This window comes from Oncorhynchus mykiss, chromosome 8 (genome assembly GCF_057628025.1).
Source record: "Oncorhynchus mykiss isolate SJ-2025 chromosome 8, ASM5762802v1, whole genome shotgun sequence".
Lineage (NCBI taxonomy): Eukaryota > Metazoa > Chordata > Actinopteri > Salmoniformes > Salmonidae > Oncorhynchus > Oncorhynchus mykiss.
Window position 1 is genome coordinate 22,358,032 of NC_143029.1, and position 16,356 is coordinate 22,374,387.

Here is a 16,356-nt window from a genome sequence, read left to right on the forward strand (position 1 = left end):
TCGATGAACACGTTAAACAGGCTGGTTAGCAATTTCGTTTGCCAAGTATTGTCTGCACCTACCTAGCTCAAATTCTAGATGTCGGATTAAAATAAGACTATAGCATCCATAAAGTGACCATTGGAATGAAAACATTTCAGATGGACTAAATTTGTAGATGCAACAGTTTTTATTAAATGTATAATTTATTGCAGTCACATGCACATTTCTGTCCATTAAGAACCAATGATGTGCTATCTTTCTGTAACATTTCTGACAATCTTTTCAACCGAATCTCAGAGTTCTATCTAACTGGGCCGAGCAACTCTGGGGAAGTAGATCAAGGGCATTGCCAAAATCCCAAAGTATCCCTGTGAGGCCCAGATCTTTTGGCAGAGGCCAAATTAAAGGTTACAATAGCACTGCCAATTGCAGACTTGGTTGCTAAAAGAAAATATGGCTTTGCATGTGGAAATGTTGTATAATGCACCTTTAACAGAAAATCACCTTCCGGTGTAAAAACCATGGAAAAAAAAACAAACATGTTTTAAGTAAGAAGGGGGCATTGGTCTGAAGCCAAAAAATAAAATACATTCCTATGAGCACCACAATGACTCCACCCATGCTCTACCAAGATTTTACACCACACAGCTTTGACCTAATACAGTAGCTATGTTGGTCTATTGTACTTCCAACAATGTGTATGCAGGTTGCTTAGGGTTCAAAACATCTCAAACAGCCTAATTCATACTCTTCAGAGGAATAATGGACTGTAGAGTGTCATATGTATATGAATATGTACAGTATATAGGCTGCAGGCCTATTGTAAATGTGTATTATTGTAGCATCACCATCTTTATTGCAAAACTAAATACAAATACACACAACTTTAAGCTACACAGTCATTTGACAGGGGTAATGAACTGCCCATTGATCAGCACACCAATTGATAAAACAGGACCATGTTTGCAAAACAAGTGTTTCTGAGCTTATGTCAACATTACACAGATAAGCTAATGGTTCCAGAAATCAGGAATGGAGACAGGCTCTATAGACCTTAATATATGAGTGACTGTGTCCAACACACCACCACCTGTTGTTATGTTGGGCATCTACTGACCCCCAAAGAATATGTTATGAAATATATATATTTTCTCAATGACATATATTGCTAAGGTTTAAGGAAATACAGGCAGGCACCACATTACTACAAGACAAAACCACTCGCTCAATCAAGAATGATGGCCTTGTAAACATAATAGCAAAGCTTGCTTACATATCATTTAAAAAAGCTTGAAAAGTTAGTGGCATGGGATCCAATACTATAACAAATCACATTATTGTGGGAGCACCTCCTCTACGAGTATGAATTAGGCTGTTTGAGAAGGTTTGAACCCTAAGCAACTGCATACACATTGTTTGAAATACAATAGACCAACATGGCTACTGTATTAGGTCAAAGCTGTGTGCTAGAAAACCTTGGTAGAACATGGTTGGAGTAGGCATTGTGGTGCTCGTGAATTTATTTACTTCAGACCAATACATCTCACGTAAAACATATATTTTTGTTTTTATTTTTCATTACATATTCCCTACAATATCCAAAGCTTATTTCATAATCTACATCTCTACAATGTATGAATTGTTTCTAGCTACAGTTTGTATGTTTGAGTTTAGAAGAGGCAATAGGATGTTGTAGGTGGTAATAGGCCACACCCCTCATTAAGTCCTAAATCTCACATTTAAAAGTTAATATTCTGTTAACTCACACCCAAATAACGTTGTTGACTCATCCCATACTCGTATTTGTGGACAAAGCATACATTTGAGAGAAAAAAAACAACCTCAAAACTATCTCAAAAAGACCTTTTCAAAATTGCTTGCCATTTCGTCATAGAACATGATGTCATGTTGGCTCATTGCCTGAGCTGGCCAATCAGTGGTCTACTTAAATTAATATTTTTAATGACGGGTATACGCCCACACCATTCTGTTATTGGGGTACGCCCACACTGTCACGTAGAGCCCTTCTCCGGCGCTGGAGGTCACCAGGCTGCACATCATTACGCACACCTGTCACCATCGTTACGCGCAGCAGCGCCTCATCAAACTCACCTGGACTCCATCAACTAACTGATTACCTTCCCAATATATATCACTCCCTTTAGTTCTCTCCCTAGGTGTTATTGTTTCTGTTCCATTGTTTCATGTCTGTACGCTACTTGTGTTTATTGTTTTCTTCTATGTTCATTTAGTTCACTCCCTGAACTTGCTTCCCGACTCCCAGCGTACACGTTACACACACCATTCAAACCACAGAAAAGCTGCTTTTTGACATACTAAATTACCATTTTTTTGGAAGGAAAACTATTCCACTCAGATAGTACTTAATTATAGGTCACATTTCATAGACTTCTGGAAACACTGGACAGTTACTTTAAAGTCTAGTGTTAGTTGATCAGAGGAAGAGGTAACTAGGAGCAGTTTTCACATTGGCTTGCTCCTGGTGTTTAACTTGATCCTCTTTTACTCCGTTCATTATGTGCCTGTTTAACTTGCTCTATTGATTATAATAAAAAACTACGTTTTCATGAAATCTCCTGCCTTTTCAAGAAGAAGATTTAATGTGAGAAGCCCTCGGGCCTCTTCTTCACAATGCAATGTTTTCGACTATGTACAGAATCTCTGGTGGGATTTAGCTGCTTATTTATTTGACCCGTGGTGACTAGTCTACTCAGGCATGGGAGGTGCTTAACCGACAAGTCTGAACTGAGTGCTATGCTGTCTGCGTGCTGGGGGGAATTACTTCCAGACTGAAATGCAGTCCTTCAGTTTCACCAAGTCTGCATACGGACTAGGACCTTGCTTGACTACCATCAAACAGACCTGATTTTCATGTAAAGTTAGGAAATATTAGGAGCTGAGTACTTTCGAGGACTGTTTGTCTTTCTCATTAAGGATTCGGACAGAGTCTGACTGTACAGAGGAAAGCTTTCGATGATGAAAACAATGGAGAACGGCCATCCAAGTGATAACTGCACAGCAGAGAATCTGCCACTGTACAAATTTTACGCCTCTGTGATGATCATGGAATTCACCCTGGGTCTGCCGCTCAACCTCTCAGTGCTTTATCTATTCATCTTCAAGCTGAAGTTCTGGAAATCTAAAACCAACAACATTTTCCTGTTCAATCTCGTCTTGGCTGACGTTCTTCTGCTTATATGTTTGCCAGTAAAGGCATATCATTTTCTTAATGGGAATCGGCGGAGTACAGAGGGAGGGACCTGCAAAGCCATGCTCTTCATGCTGTTTCTGAACCGAGGTGCCAGTATCGCCTTCCTGACTGTGATTTCAGTTGATCGCTATTTCAATGTGGTTCATCCTGGGAAAAAGAACTTTGCCAAGGCTTTTAAAAGGTCTCCTCATATCTCTATCCTCATCTGGCTACTGCTGCTCCCCCTGACTATCCCCACCATGCTGAAGTCCTTTGAGTGCTGTAATAGTTATGGGCGTGAAGATGACACTCTAGTCGAGGACGTCACTGACACTCTGAGAGAGGTTGTGTTTTTCACCCAGATTCTCATCCCTTTCTTTGTGTTGGTCTACTGCACGGTCCGCATTGTTAACAGACTAAAAAAGAAGACCGTAGGGGATAGTACCAAGCTGCGTCGAGCAGTGTTTCTGGTCACCTCAGTAATGCTGGTCTTTTCTTTCTGTTTCCTGCCTTGTACCATAGCTAGAATGGTTCTGTTGATTGTGAGAGTTGAGAATTTACCCGGAGCAGAAGCTATAGTTGTTCAAGTCTTTGACGGTCTCATGGTTTTGTCTTACATGGATTGTTTAGTGGACCCAATTGTGTACTGCTTAAGCAGCACTAAGTTCAAAAGCCTCTACCTGACAACGTATTGCCGCTGTCTACTGAGCAAAAATGCAGAAATAGCTGAGAGCACAATCTCAATAGGAAACAACTCAAGCCCAAAACGCAACAACAATATATTGTTGCATAGTAGGTAAAAAGAGGACATGAAAATGACTGTTTTATTACTGACTTCATGACTGTTCTCATGGTAAGACACTCATGTTAGTTTGCCAAACCAGACGTGTTTATGTTACCATCAGCACGTTAAACAGCTCATAATGACTGTGTTGTTACTAATTGTCTGGGTCAAATAACAAAGATGTGTCGTTGCTGTTGTTTTAATGGCTGTCTCTCTGGCCATTCGTCCATTCATCTTATTATGTCAGGGGTTGAATACTTATTGACTCAAGTCATTTCAGGTTAACACTTTACTTGACACCCATCGTCATAACACGTAATGGCACAGTCTTAACCATGTCATAAACTGTCCTAATAGGTTCATAACACTGTCATGACCAATATATTTACACCTGTTGTCACATATATTGCGTTATTTTATGGCTGGTTATGAAACCTATATGAGGGTGTCAAAATGCACAAAACCTACCACGGTAAAAAAAAGGGCACCCACAAGACTCATTGAGCAATTATTACAAGAGCAGAAGAAAACTGACCAATCTGATGAGTATTTGACAAAACTATTTTGAACTGGAATAAATGCTGCCCTTATTAACAATGACCAACCCAACCAGTCAAAATAGATTGTAAGACATTCTGTAGCCTACCATTACTATAACCAACCCAAATCCATTTGTTGCCATTATCATGTATCCAAGTGGTTTTCAAACTTTTTGACCTGCAATCTCCAAAACAGAGTGGTAGAAAACAGGAAACCCTGTTCACGCAAATGCGCATGTGCACACGGTGATGCATTTTTAAAACTCAAGATGTGCTACAGAAATAAACTAAGTTTTACACCTGCATTTGGAGCTGAAAGACTTTCATGTTAGTGGCCAATATCAACTATGGATATATCTGTATATAGCTATGTACATTTATTGTTATGTACATTTCTTGTAATTCTTTTGATTGATTTGATTTAAAAAAAAACTTTTGTTTATTTAGTAAATATTTTATTAACTATTTCTTGAACTGCATTGTTGGTTAAGAGCTTGTAAGTAAGCATTTCACAGTAATGTCTACACCTGTTGTATTCTGTGCATGAGACAAATAAAATTTGATTTGATCATGTCACTTCTCTGTTGCCCAGAGCAAGCAAAATCATACAGCCTACTTGTAGCAGAAGTTGAAGGAGCGGATGGAAAGCATGTTATGTCTGCACCGTGTCATCACATTGGAGGGCAGCCGGCCTCTAGAGTGCTCATTGCCAGCCAAGTAGCCCTGTTCTTCCTCACAAACATCATAATAAATTCCCCAGAATATGTTACACCTTCATCCCATAATATTACATCTGCCTATTTTAGACATATAGCCAGTAGCCACCCAAACTAGACCTATCTGAAATAAGAAAATCATCAAATCGCCAGGTAGCCTAATGTTCTGGCAAAGATGATTCAGTAGATTGCAAAATTATATTTTATATGGATGATAAACTTTTTACCAGGCCAAACTGAAGGAACTGAAACAAGTCACTAATCTGAATATGTGGGCCCACCTTTGCTCACCAATGCTGATGGTCAACAATCAAGACACACAACTTTTTGAAAAGGGCACTTTGGAGTCTGGAAGGGCAAAGGGGCACAGGTAGAGCCGTATCTGTGCACCTGCCTGATTGTAATGAATTGTATATACAGTCATGTTAATTTTTTCGTAATATTTTAAATAACTTGTAGAAAATAGACTTCATGACACTGTCAATGACCATCCTGTGTCACTTTACTTGGACTAAATACATGCACTTTATGACACAGTCAAGAAGCATTATGACAGTCATTATCATATATCTGGCCTGTCACGTATATGCCCTTATGTCAGTCATCAGTCAAACAGAGGGGGGCTTGTCCTGCTCTTGAAACCTGCTCCTGTATTCATTCCAGTCATCAGCAACAGAGCATTGGAGTATGTTTTTATTTTTTTATTTTTTATATCACCTTTATTTAACCAGATAGGCTAGTTGAGAACAAGTTCTCATTTACAACTGCGACCTGGCCAAGATAAAGCATAGCAGTGTGAACAGACAACAACACAAAGTTACACATGGAGTAAACAATAAACAAGTCAATAACACATTAGAAAAAAGAAAAAAAGAGTCTATATACATTGTGTGCAAAAGGCATGAGGAGGTAGGCGAATAATTACAATTTAGCAGATTAACACTGGAGTGATAAATGATCAAATGGTCATGTGGAGGTAGAGTAAAAGTAAATAAATAAAAACAGTATGGGGATGAGGTAGGTAAATTGGGTGGGCTATTTACCGATGGACTATGTACAGCTGCAGCGATCGGTTAGCTGCTCAGATAGCAGATGTTTAAAATTGGTGAGGGAGATAAAAGTCTCCAACTTCAGCGATTTTTGCAATTTGTTCCAGTCACAGGCAGCAGAGAACTGGAAGGAAAGGCGGCCAAATTAGGTGTTGGCTTTAGGGATGTCCTGAACAAACATATCATCATAGCTGAATCTGGATCCCGGAAAACGCCTTTGTAGCTAGCTCAAGCAGAATGTATGACCAAAGATACTGGTAACCTTTCATCTGTGGTTCATCTGTGGTGTGACTGTTCGCTAGCAAGCTACTTACCAGCATGCCGGAAAAAGCACTGTGTTGTGACTGAATGCCATAATGTAAAATTAACCTTACACTAAGGGGGATATGCTGTGAAGCATGTGAAGACAGACCCAACATACTGTAAGTCAGTTATTCATTTCAAATCTACATACATTTAGCATTTCAAGCACACAAAAATGTTAAGTACAAACATTGAAAAGTTTCACAAAAATGTGCACGATCAAATATTGCATAACTGAGTACTTCAAAAACACATTGTAGAATGAGTAGATCACAGCATCAACTAATTTATAGCATCATATCTCCGAACAGTAAATAAAAGGAATTTAAATTCACTACCTATTTAAAAACATTAAAACATTTCCCCATAGGAGAACCCTTTTTGGTCCAGGTAGAACTATTTTGGGTTCCATGTAGAACCCTCTGTGGAAATGGTTCTACATGGAACTCAAAAGGGTTCTTCAAAGGGTTATACTATGGGGACAGCCGAAGAACCCTTTTAGGTTCTAGATAGCAGCTTTATGACTAAGAGTGTAGACAGTGTGGTAAACCGTGGGGTAGTGGGTTGAGTTTGCAGAGATTGACACAGAGACAGGGAGGTTTTAGTCCGCAAAAACAACTTTACTAGGACAGAAAATAAACATAACAACGAAAATCACTTAGGTTTGGCGCAGTCCTTCTCCTCTACTTTTGCTTGGTGTCGGTCTCTCCCCGTTCTCCTTTGCGGTGTGCTCTTGGGACTAAACGGCCCCTACCCCTGTTTCAGACGCGTCTGTCTGGACCAGGAGGTTTTTTGAGAAGACCGGGGTGACATAGTGCATCCTTCAGGGCCTGGAACGCCGCCTCTGTGTCCTCCGTCCATCGCACCGTCTGGGGTAGTCGTGCCTTCGTTAAGTCTGTGAGGGGAGAAGCTATTGCAGCAAAGTTAGGTACAATCTACTGTAACCCGGCAAACCCCAGGAATGACTTCACCTGCCTCTTGGTTCGGGGGACCGGCCATCCCCTAATGGCAGCGTTATTTTTCTTGGGGTTTCACATTTCCCCTCCCAATCTGATATCCCAGGTACTCCACCTCGGTGTAGCCCAGCTTGCACATGTGGGGGTTCGCGGTCAGACCTGCATCCCTTACCGCATCAACCACTGCCTGTAACCTACAAAGATGTGACTCCCAACTATCACTGTCCACAATTATGTCATATATCCAGATAAGCAGCTGCGTACTCACTGTGAAGCTGCAGGACGCGCTCCATGAGTCGCTGAAAGGTCGCTGGTGCCCCGTGGAGCCTGAAAGGCAGAACCCGGTAGTGGTATAGCCCCCCCGGGGTGGAGAAGGCAGTCGTCTCCTGGGAGGCCGCTACCAGTGGCACCTGCCAGTACCCCTTTGTCAGGTCCAAGGTGCTGACGTATCTTGCCATCCCCAAGCGGTTGATCAGTTTGTCCACCCGGGGCATGGGGTAGGCATCGAACTTACAGACCTCGTTCAGGCCCCGGAAGTCATTACAGAAGCAGACGGTTCCGTCCAGTTTCGGAACTAGCACTACGGGGCTAGACCACTCACTGTGTGACTCCTCCAGTACCCCCATTTTTAGCATTGTCGTCACTTCCCGCTGGACCGCCACTCTTCGGGCTTCTGTTATCGGGTATGGCCATTGGCGCACTTTTTCTCCCGGACATTTGTGGATATGATGTTCCACGAGATCTGTGCGCCCCGGCACCTCTGTGAACACGGCCGTATTCCGCTGGACCAACTCTCTGAGCTCTTGTCATTGGGTCGGGCTGAGGTCTTCCCCCATTGAAACTTCGACCGAGGGCGGGCCCTGCTGTGGCCGGGTCCACGTTACGCACAGTGCCTCGCGTGCGTGCCATTTCTTCAGTAAGTTCACATGGTAAAGCTGTAGGGGTTTTCTCCGCCCCAGTTGGCGGACCTTATAGTTGACGTCGCTTACCCGCTCAACGATGTCATAGAGCCCATGCCACATAGCCAGGAATTTACTCTCTGTTGTAGGGATCAGCACCAAGACCATTTCCCCTGGTTGGAACTCTCGTGGTTGGGCTCCTCGGTTGTAGACACACTCCTGGGCACGTTACGCCTGGGGCCATGTGCTCTCTTACCACTGGCCAAATCGCCATCATCCTCTCCCTCATCTCCTCCACATGTTCTACTACGCTGCAAAGGGGGGGTTGGCTGCTCTTCCCAGACCTCCTTGGCAAGGTCCAGCTGCCCGCGGGGCCGGCGGCCATACAGGAGCTCAAAGGGGGAGAACCCCATGGATGCTTGGGGTACCTCTCGCACTAAAAACATCAGGTTGGGCAGCAGCTGGTCCTAGTTCCTCCCGTCTCTCTCAATGACCTTCTTCAGCATCTGTTTTAGGGTATTATTGAAGCGTTCCACCAGCCCGTCCATTTCTGGATGGTACACACTGGTCCTCACTTGTTTTATTCGTAACAGATTGCAGACATCTTTCATCACACAAGACATGAACGCGGTGCCCTGGTCCGTCAGAATTTCCTGCGGAATACCCACCCGGCTAAATAAATGGAATTCCGGGCAACTACGGCAGTAGCCCTCCACGGCATGTGTGACGTAGAAGTCCGTCACTGGCTGCGGGCAGCATTTGGTTCTCTAACGCACGCACACATTCATCACTCCTCCCTGCTCCATTATCAGATAAGGTAACAATGTGGGTCGACACACAAGTTAACTTCTCTGTCTTAGTACATACATTTCACACTTATGTCAATGTTCATATTTAATATAAGCAATATGTACTTTACTTATCGATGTTATGGATGAGAGCGTTTGTTTGTTCTGTTCCTCTCTCTCTCCATCTCTGTAGCTTCCGGGTATGCTGGATAAGGACCCGAGCAAAGTGAATTGGGCTGACTTTGTATTGCCTGTCCCAAATGGCTCATTAATGTAAATGTGCATATTGAAAGACACTGTCAGTAGTAATGTAATTTTGTAAATGTTATGTTGTGATATTGTTTTAAAAACGTGTTGCAATGTATATCCTTTAGTATGTTTAGTTAATGGAAAATGTAGGTTTGACGAGGTAATTGCTTAATTAATTAGGGTTAATTGTTCTGAGGGGAGGGGCTAGCCCTACAAAAGGAGCCTCTCTTTCAGTTCATGGAGAGGCATTTTGGATTGAGCTGTGAATGGGGCAGTATTGTTTTTAGCTGTCCCATAAGGTATACGTTTGATGGCAGTACTGCTGGTTTTGTTCCGGAATCACTTTGTAAAAAAGCACCCTTGCACAGAAGTTTTGCGGCTCCGCCATATTTTTTATTTTGATAGAGGTTGAGTTTTCCAGTATAGCCTTCTGGCCTACTCTACGTGACAGCGCGCTAGACTCCGGGCCAGTGGAACCGGTTCTTGATCTGCTCCCTGGTTTTATCCATCCCTAGGTGTGCCCCAAGCAGGTGGGTGTGGCCAAGCTGCAGCACAGTCCTAACTACTGACTGGGTATGAGTAACAAGTATTTTGTCTCCCCATTATGCTTTACTACCTGATACAATAAATTACAGTGCCTTGCAAAAGTATTCGGCCCCCTTGAACTTTGCGACCTTTTGCCACATTTCAGGCTTCAAACATAAAGATATAAAACTGTATTTTTTTGTGAAGAATCAACAACAAGTGGGACACAATCATGAAGTGGAACGACATTTATTGGATATTTCAAACTTTTTTAACAAATCAAAAACTGAAAAATTGGGTGTGCAAAATTATTATTATTATTATTATGTTGGGTATACACCCCAAAAAACTGGCTTCCCTCAGGACACCAATTTCCATGTGGTAAAAGCAAGTTAATCTGCTAGTAAATCTATCCAATTCCTTAGGAAAACATCACAACCATTTTGTAGCATTGTTGACATTCCTGCTCATCTGAGATATTTTCAGCTAGGAACTAACTGCCTGTTGCTTCACATTGTTGCTCTTTGTCTGTTTAATTAGTCAAATGTGTTTTTTATGAAAACCTCAACTCCATTTTCATTCCCATGGATGTTGTGCAACTGGAAGCATGACTATGCACTTACTTGCTCCATATAGGAATTCCACAAGGAGATACAAGGACGTGTTTAGCAAAGAAAAGAGGTCACTTCTCATAAACAGTTGACAAATATGGGAAAGGTTGTTATTGTCTGAGTCAATGCAATGTTTTCCACTATGTCCTCATTCTCTCGTGTGACCAGCTGCTTATTTATTCGTTCTGTGGTGACTTGCCTATTCAGGCTTGGGAGGTGTAGCTCAACCAACAAGTCTGAACAATTTACAACTGAGTACTTGTTGTCCTATGGACAGTATGCTGCCTGCGTGCTGGGGAGAATTACTTCCAGAGACTGAAGTGCAGTCCTTCAGTTTCACCAAGTCTACACACGGATTAGGAGCTTGCTTCGCTTCCCTTAAATAGACTCACTTGTTTTGTAAAGTGAGGAACTATTTTGGAGTTGAGTACTTTAGAGGACTGTTTTTACTTCTTGTTAAGGATTCTGACAAGATCTGACTGACTTTTTCTGACTGTGAAGGGGACAGCTTTCAATGATGAAAACAATGGAGAACGGCCATCCAAGTGATAACTGCACAGCAGAGAATCTGCCACTGTACAAATTTTACGCCTCTGTGATGATCATGGAATTCACCCTGGGTCTGCCGCTCAACCTCTCAGTGCTTTATCTATTCATCTTCAAGCTGAAGTTCTGGAAATCTAAAACCAACAACATTTTCCTGTTCAATCTCGTCTTGGCTGATGTTCTTCTGCTTATATGTTTGCCAGTAAAGGCATATCATTTTCTTAATGGGAATCGGCGGAGTACAGAGGGAGGGACCTGCAAAGCCATGCTCTTCATGCTGTTTCTGAACCGAGGTGCCAGTATCGCCTTCCTGACTGTGATTTCAGTTGATCGCTATTTCAATGTGGTTCATCCTGGGAAAAAGAACTTTGCCAAGGCTTTTAAAAGGTCTCCTCATATCTCTATCCTCATCTGGCTACTGCTGCTCCCCCTGACTATCCCCACCATGCTGAAGTCCTTTGAGTGCTGTAATAGTTATGGGCGTGAAGATGACACTCTAGTCGAGGACGTCACTGACACTCTGAGAGAGGTTGTGTTTTTCACCCAGATTCTCATCCCTTTCTTTGTGTTGGTCTACTGCACGGTCCGCATTGTTAACAGACTAAAAAAGAAGACCGTAGGGGATAGTACCAAGCTGCGTCGAGCAGTGTTTCTGGTCACCTCAGTAATGCTGGTCTTTTCTTTATTTTTCTTGCCTTGTACCATAGCTAGAATGGTTCTGTTGATTTTCAGAATCAAGGATCTACAGGATGCTGAGAATATAGCTGTTCAGCTCTATGACGGACTCATGGTTTTGTCCTACATGGATTGTTTAGTGGACCCAATTGTGTACTGCTTAAGCAGCACTAAGTTCAAAAGCCTCTACCTGACAACGTATTGCCCCAGTCTACTGAACAAAGATGCAGAATCAGCTGAAAGCCCTAACTTGACAGGAAACAACTTAAATAAAAAATGCAATAACAATGCACTGTACACTGTAAAGGGGTTGCCCTGAATTTGACAGTAACTTACAGGAAGCTCAGTGGAAAGTCAAATTCTGTATTTCATAATACAGTTAACCTAATGTAATATAAATGTGGTATCAAAGCAAGTACTGTGTTATGACACACAGTACGATACTGTAAAATTGACTGTATTCTACTGTGAAAAAGTAAATGCTACCGTAATCAGAATTAATTCATGAAATTCAATGAGGGGATGGGTTTGTATTTCACAGGATTGTACTGTATTTACAAGGGATTGGTGCAAGCAGGTTGGCTGCTAGTCAAAAATTGTTTACACATATTTGGTGCTTTATATCACTTACACTTAACAAAGGCTTCCAAACTGGCAGTGACTACAGGACAAAACAGACCAAAAGGACATGGCAAAATGCCTGCTGCCACTCCAATCTGTTTTAAATGTGAAGGGGCAACATAACCACATAGGAGTTAAATTGATAGAGCGTTCTCACTCACGGGTGCAACAAATATAGCCTCTTACAAGGCAGCCTCAAAACGTGTTTTTCTTAATTAAATGTTTTTATTTAACAACAATAACATGCACCAACTAGTGGTAAAAAGGTTTTTGGCACTCCAAAGATATGGTATGGTACTGTGTTCTGTGGGGTGGAATTACAGTACCATTTGAAATACAGCAATTCTTTCCCTGCCCAGAACACTTTCCAACAATGCACCATAATTTACAGTATGCTGCAGTAATACCCGGACCCAGTTTTCCTTGCATGAAAATTAAGCCGTGATTAGGACTGCCTATTTGTTCTCATGATGAGACATTCATGTTGGTTTGCCAAGCCAGACTGTGATTCACTACTTGTTTCTGTTATCATCAGTCATCTGGTTTCTTTCACCTGTGATGTCATCCTTCATGTTAAAAAGCTCATAATGACTCTGTTGTTACTAATTGTCTGGGTCAAATAAATATTACTCTTATGATCCATAAAAAGTGTGTTGCTGTTGTTGTTATTAGTTCTACTACCACTACTGCCCACAGTCCTTGGGAGCGGGCCGTGTCAGTGGCACTGGGTTATCCTCAAAGCGGGAGAAGAAGGTGGTTAACTTGTCCGGGTAGGGAGACGTTGGTGTCCAGGACATGGCTGGTTTTCCATGAGCAACCTACACAACATACACTTAGTATTACTTTCTTAGCTGCAGTAAAAACTAGGCAAAAAAAGAAACGTCCTCTCACTATCAACCGTGTTTATTTTCAGCAAACTTAACATGTGTAAATATTTGTATGAACATAACAAGATTCAACAACTGAGACAGGAACTGAACAAGTTCCACAGACATGTGACTAACAGAAATGTAATAATGTGTCCCTGAACAAAGGGGGGGGGGGGTTAAAATCAAAAGTAACAGTAACAGTCCGTATCCGGTGTGGCCACCAGCTGCATTAAGTACTACAGTGCATCTCCTCCTCATGGACTGCACAAGATTTGCCAGTTCTTGCTGTGAGATGTTACCCCAGTCTTCCACCAAGGCATCTGCAAGTTCCCGGACATTTCTGGTGGGAATTGCCCTAGTCCTCACCTTCCGATCCAACAGGTCCCAGACTGCTCAATGAAATTAAGATCCGGGCTCTTTGCTGGCCATGGCAGAACACTGACATTCCTGTCTTGCAGGACATCACGCACAGAACGAGCAGTATGGCTGGTGGCATTGTCATGCTGGAGGGTCATGTCAGGATGAGCCTGCAGGAAGGGTAACACATGAGGGAGGAGGATGTCTTCCCTGTAACGCACAGCGTTGAGATTGCCTGCAATGACAACAAGCTCAGTCCACTGATACTGTGACACTCCACCTCCAAATCGATCCCGCTCCAGAGTACAGGCCTTGGTGACGATAAACGCGAATCCAACCATCACTCCTGGTGAGACAAAACCGCAACTCGCCAGTGAAGAGCACTTTTTGCTAGTCCTGTCTGGTCCAGTGACGGTTGGTTTGTGTCCATAGGCGATGTTGTTGCCGGTGATGTCTGGTGAGGATCTGCCTTAAAACAGGCCTACAAGCCCTCAGTCCAGCCTCTCTCTGAGCACTGATGGAGGGATTGTGCGTTCCTGGTGTAACTCGGGCAGTTGTTGTGGCCATCCTCTACCTGTCCCGAAGGTGTGGTGTTCGGATGTACCGATCCGGTGCAGTTGTTGTTACACGTGGTCTGCCACTGCGAGGACGATCAGCTGTCCATCCTGTCTCCCTGTCTTAGGCGTCTCACAGTACAGACATGGCAATTTATTATCCTGTCCTCATGGCTCCTTGCAGCATGCCTAAGGCATGTTCACGCAGATGAGCAGGGACCCTGGCGTCTTTCTTTTTGTGTTTTTCAGAGTCTGTAGAAAGGCCTCTTTAGTGTCCTAAGTTTTCATAACTGTGACCTTAATTGCCTACCGTCTGTAAGCTGTTAGTGTCTTAACGACCGTTCCACAGTGCATGTTCTTTAATTGTTTATGGTTCATTGAACAAGCATGGGAAACAGTGTTTAAACCCTTGACAATGAAGATCTGTGAAGTTATTTGGATTTTTACGAATTATCTTTGAATGTCAGGGTCCTGAAAAAGGGGCGTTTCTTTATTTGCTTCGTTTACATATCTCCTTGGCATATCGCATACTTATGCAGCAGCATACAAGGCATTTTTGTACTCTGGAAGGTGGCGCGGTACTTTTTGTGGGCAAAGAAATTGTCATCAAATTGTGTCATCAAAGTCTGGCATTCTCTGGATTTATGGTGCTTTCAAGACAACTGAGAACTCGGAAAAAAACAAGATCAAATCATGACGTCAGTGATCTTCAGGTCGGAGCTCTAGAAAGAGGCCCGAGTTCCTGACTTGGAATTCCGATTTGGATGACCGTTCACAACGTGTTTTCCCAGTTGGAGCTCGTTTTTTTAAGAGATCCCAGTTGTCTTGAACTCAGTGAAGTCTGAGATTTCCAAGTTTCCAGTTGTTTTGAACGTGGCAGAAGTCATGCTGGATTGACAGCATGGCCAATGTATTCCACCTTTTCTGGCCCATGGCATTTAAATGTTTATCCTTTTCAGCTTGGAAAAGAGACCCTTAAACCCAGACTTGGACCACACACCCACTTCACTGAATAGCAGGCTAGTGATTGCTTTGCAACGCTTGCAGTTAACCACTGATTCTTTCCAAACCACTCATTGTTGAATTTGCGATTTCCAACTTGTTGTGTAATGTTTATGTCCTATGGACGATGAGCGCCTATACGTTTTATCTATAATTTCACTTCATATGACAAGGATTGAAAAGGATTTTGCAGTGACATAGTGTCCCCATGAATGACAGAACACTGAGCCAATCACGGCGCAACTAGAGAACATTTCCAACTCCTACGCGCCGTAGTTTCCGCTGCATGCCCCACCACCACAGAAAACATTGGGCTAGGCTAAAACACCTGCATTTTGGAGCTGCCTTACTCAAGCAAAAAAGAGACCATGTTTGTACGCGGCGTTATTAACTTAATGATACTTTTTTTGACATTGTTTGCAAACTGATGTATGACATGTATTAATGCCAGATGTACAAATCGGTCGGCCGTGGACAGGAGTGTATTATCAGCTGAGCACATTAAGCCTAGATGATAGGGGAGATCAAGTGCACCACTAGCGGCTGCCTAGGCTACAGTATTATGCGTGGGAATAAATGGGAAAAGATGTCCAAAAATACAATCATTTTCTGGTGTTTTTACAGTCTATTATGTACAACAATGAAAAGTATTTGCACATATATACACTGAGTGTACAAAACATTAAGAACACCTGCTCTTTCCATGACAGACTGACCAGCTAAATCCAGGTGAAACCTATGATCCCTTATTGATGTCACTTGTTAAATCCACTTCAATTACTGTAGATGACGGGGAGGTGACAGGTTAAATAAGGATTTTTCAACCTTCAGACAATTGGACCATGGATTGTGTATGTGTGCCATTCAGAGGGTGAATGGGCAAAACAAAAGTTTTAAGTGCCTTTGAACGGGGTACGGTTGTAGGTGCCAGGTTCACTCAGGTTCACTCAGAGCATATGTATAATATATTTGTTGTAGTTTATTTTGCTCAGAAAACTTGGTGGGGGGGGGGGCAAATAAAATCACCAGAGGACCAAGTTTGTCTCACATGCCGCCAGTTGGGGAACCCAGATGTAGTCTATCTAAACTCAGCAAAAAAAGAAACATTCCTTTTTCAGGA

General features: G+C 42.6%; 2 protein-coding genes across 2 annotated transcripts; both read left to right on the forward strand.

Annotated features, from left to right (window-relative positions):
* The first annotated feature begins 2,694 nt into the window (after positions 1–2,694).
* LOC110529595 (12-(S)-hydroxy-5,8,10,14-eicosatetraenoic acid receptor-like) lies at positions 2,695–5,092 on the forward strand. The gene has a single exon (XM_021611947.3). It carries the CDS (start codon positions 2,977–2,979, stop codon positions 3,991–3,993), a length of 1,017 nt encoding a protein of 338 aa, XP_021467622.1. The 5' UTR covers positions 2,695–2,976; the 3' UTR covers positions 3,994–5,092.
* A 4,978-nt stretch (positions 5,093–10,070) lies between these two features.
* LOC110529596 (12-(S)-hydroxy-5,8,10,14-eicosatetraenoic acid receptor) lies at positions 10,071–13,102 on the forward strand. The gene has a single exon (XM_021611949.3). The coding sequence runs from the start codon at positions 11,127–11,129 to the stop codon at positions 12,150–12,152; it is 1,026 nt and encodes a 341-aa protein (XP_021467624.2). The 5' UTR covers positions 10,071–11,126; the 3' UTR covers positions 12,153–13,102.
* The last annotated feature ends 3,254 nt before the right edge of the window (positions 13,103–16,356 follow it).

Excerpts from the sequence above, each read along its gene's own strand:
- LOC110529595 (XM_021611947.3), top strand. The coding sequence starts at position 2,977 with ATGATGAAAACAATGGAGAACGGCCATCCAAGTGATAACTGCACAGCA.
- LOC110529596 (XM_021611949.3), top strand. The coding sequence starts at position 11,127 with ATGATGAAAACAATGGAGAACGGCCATCCAAGTGATAACTGCACAGCA.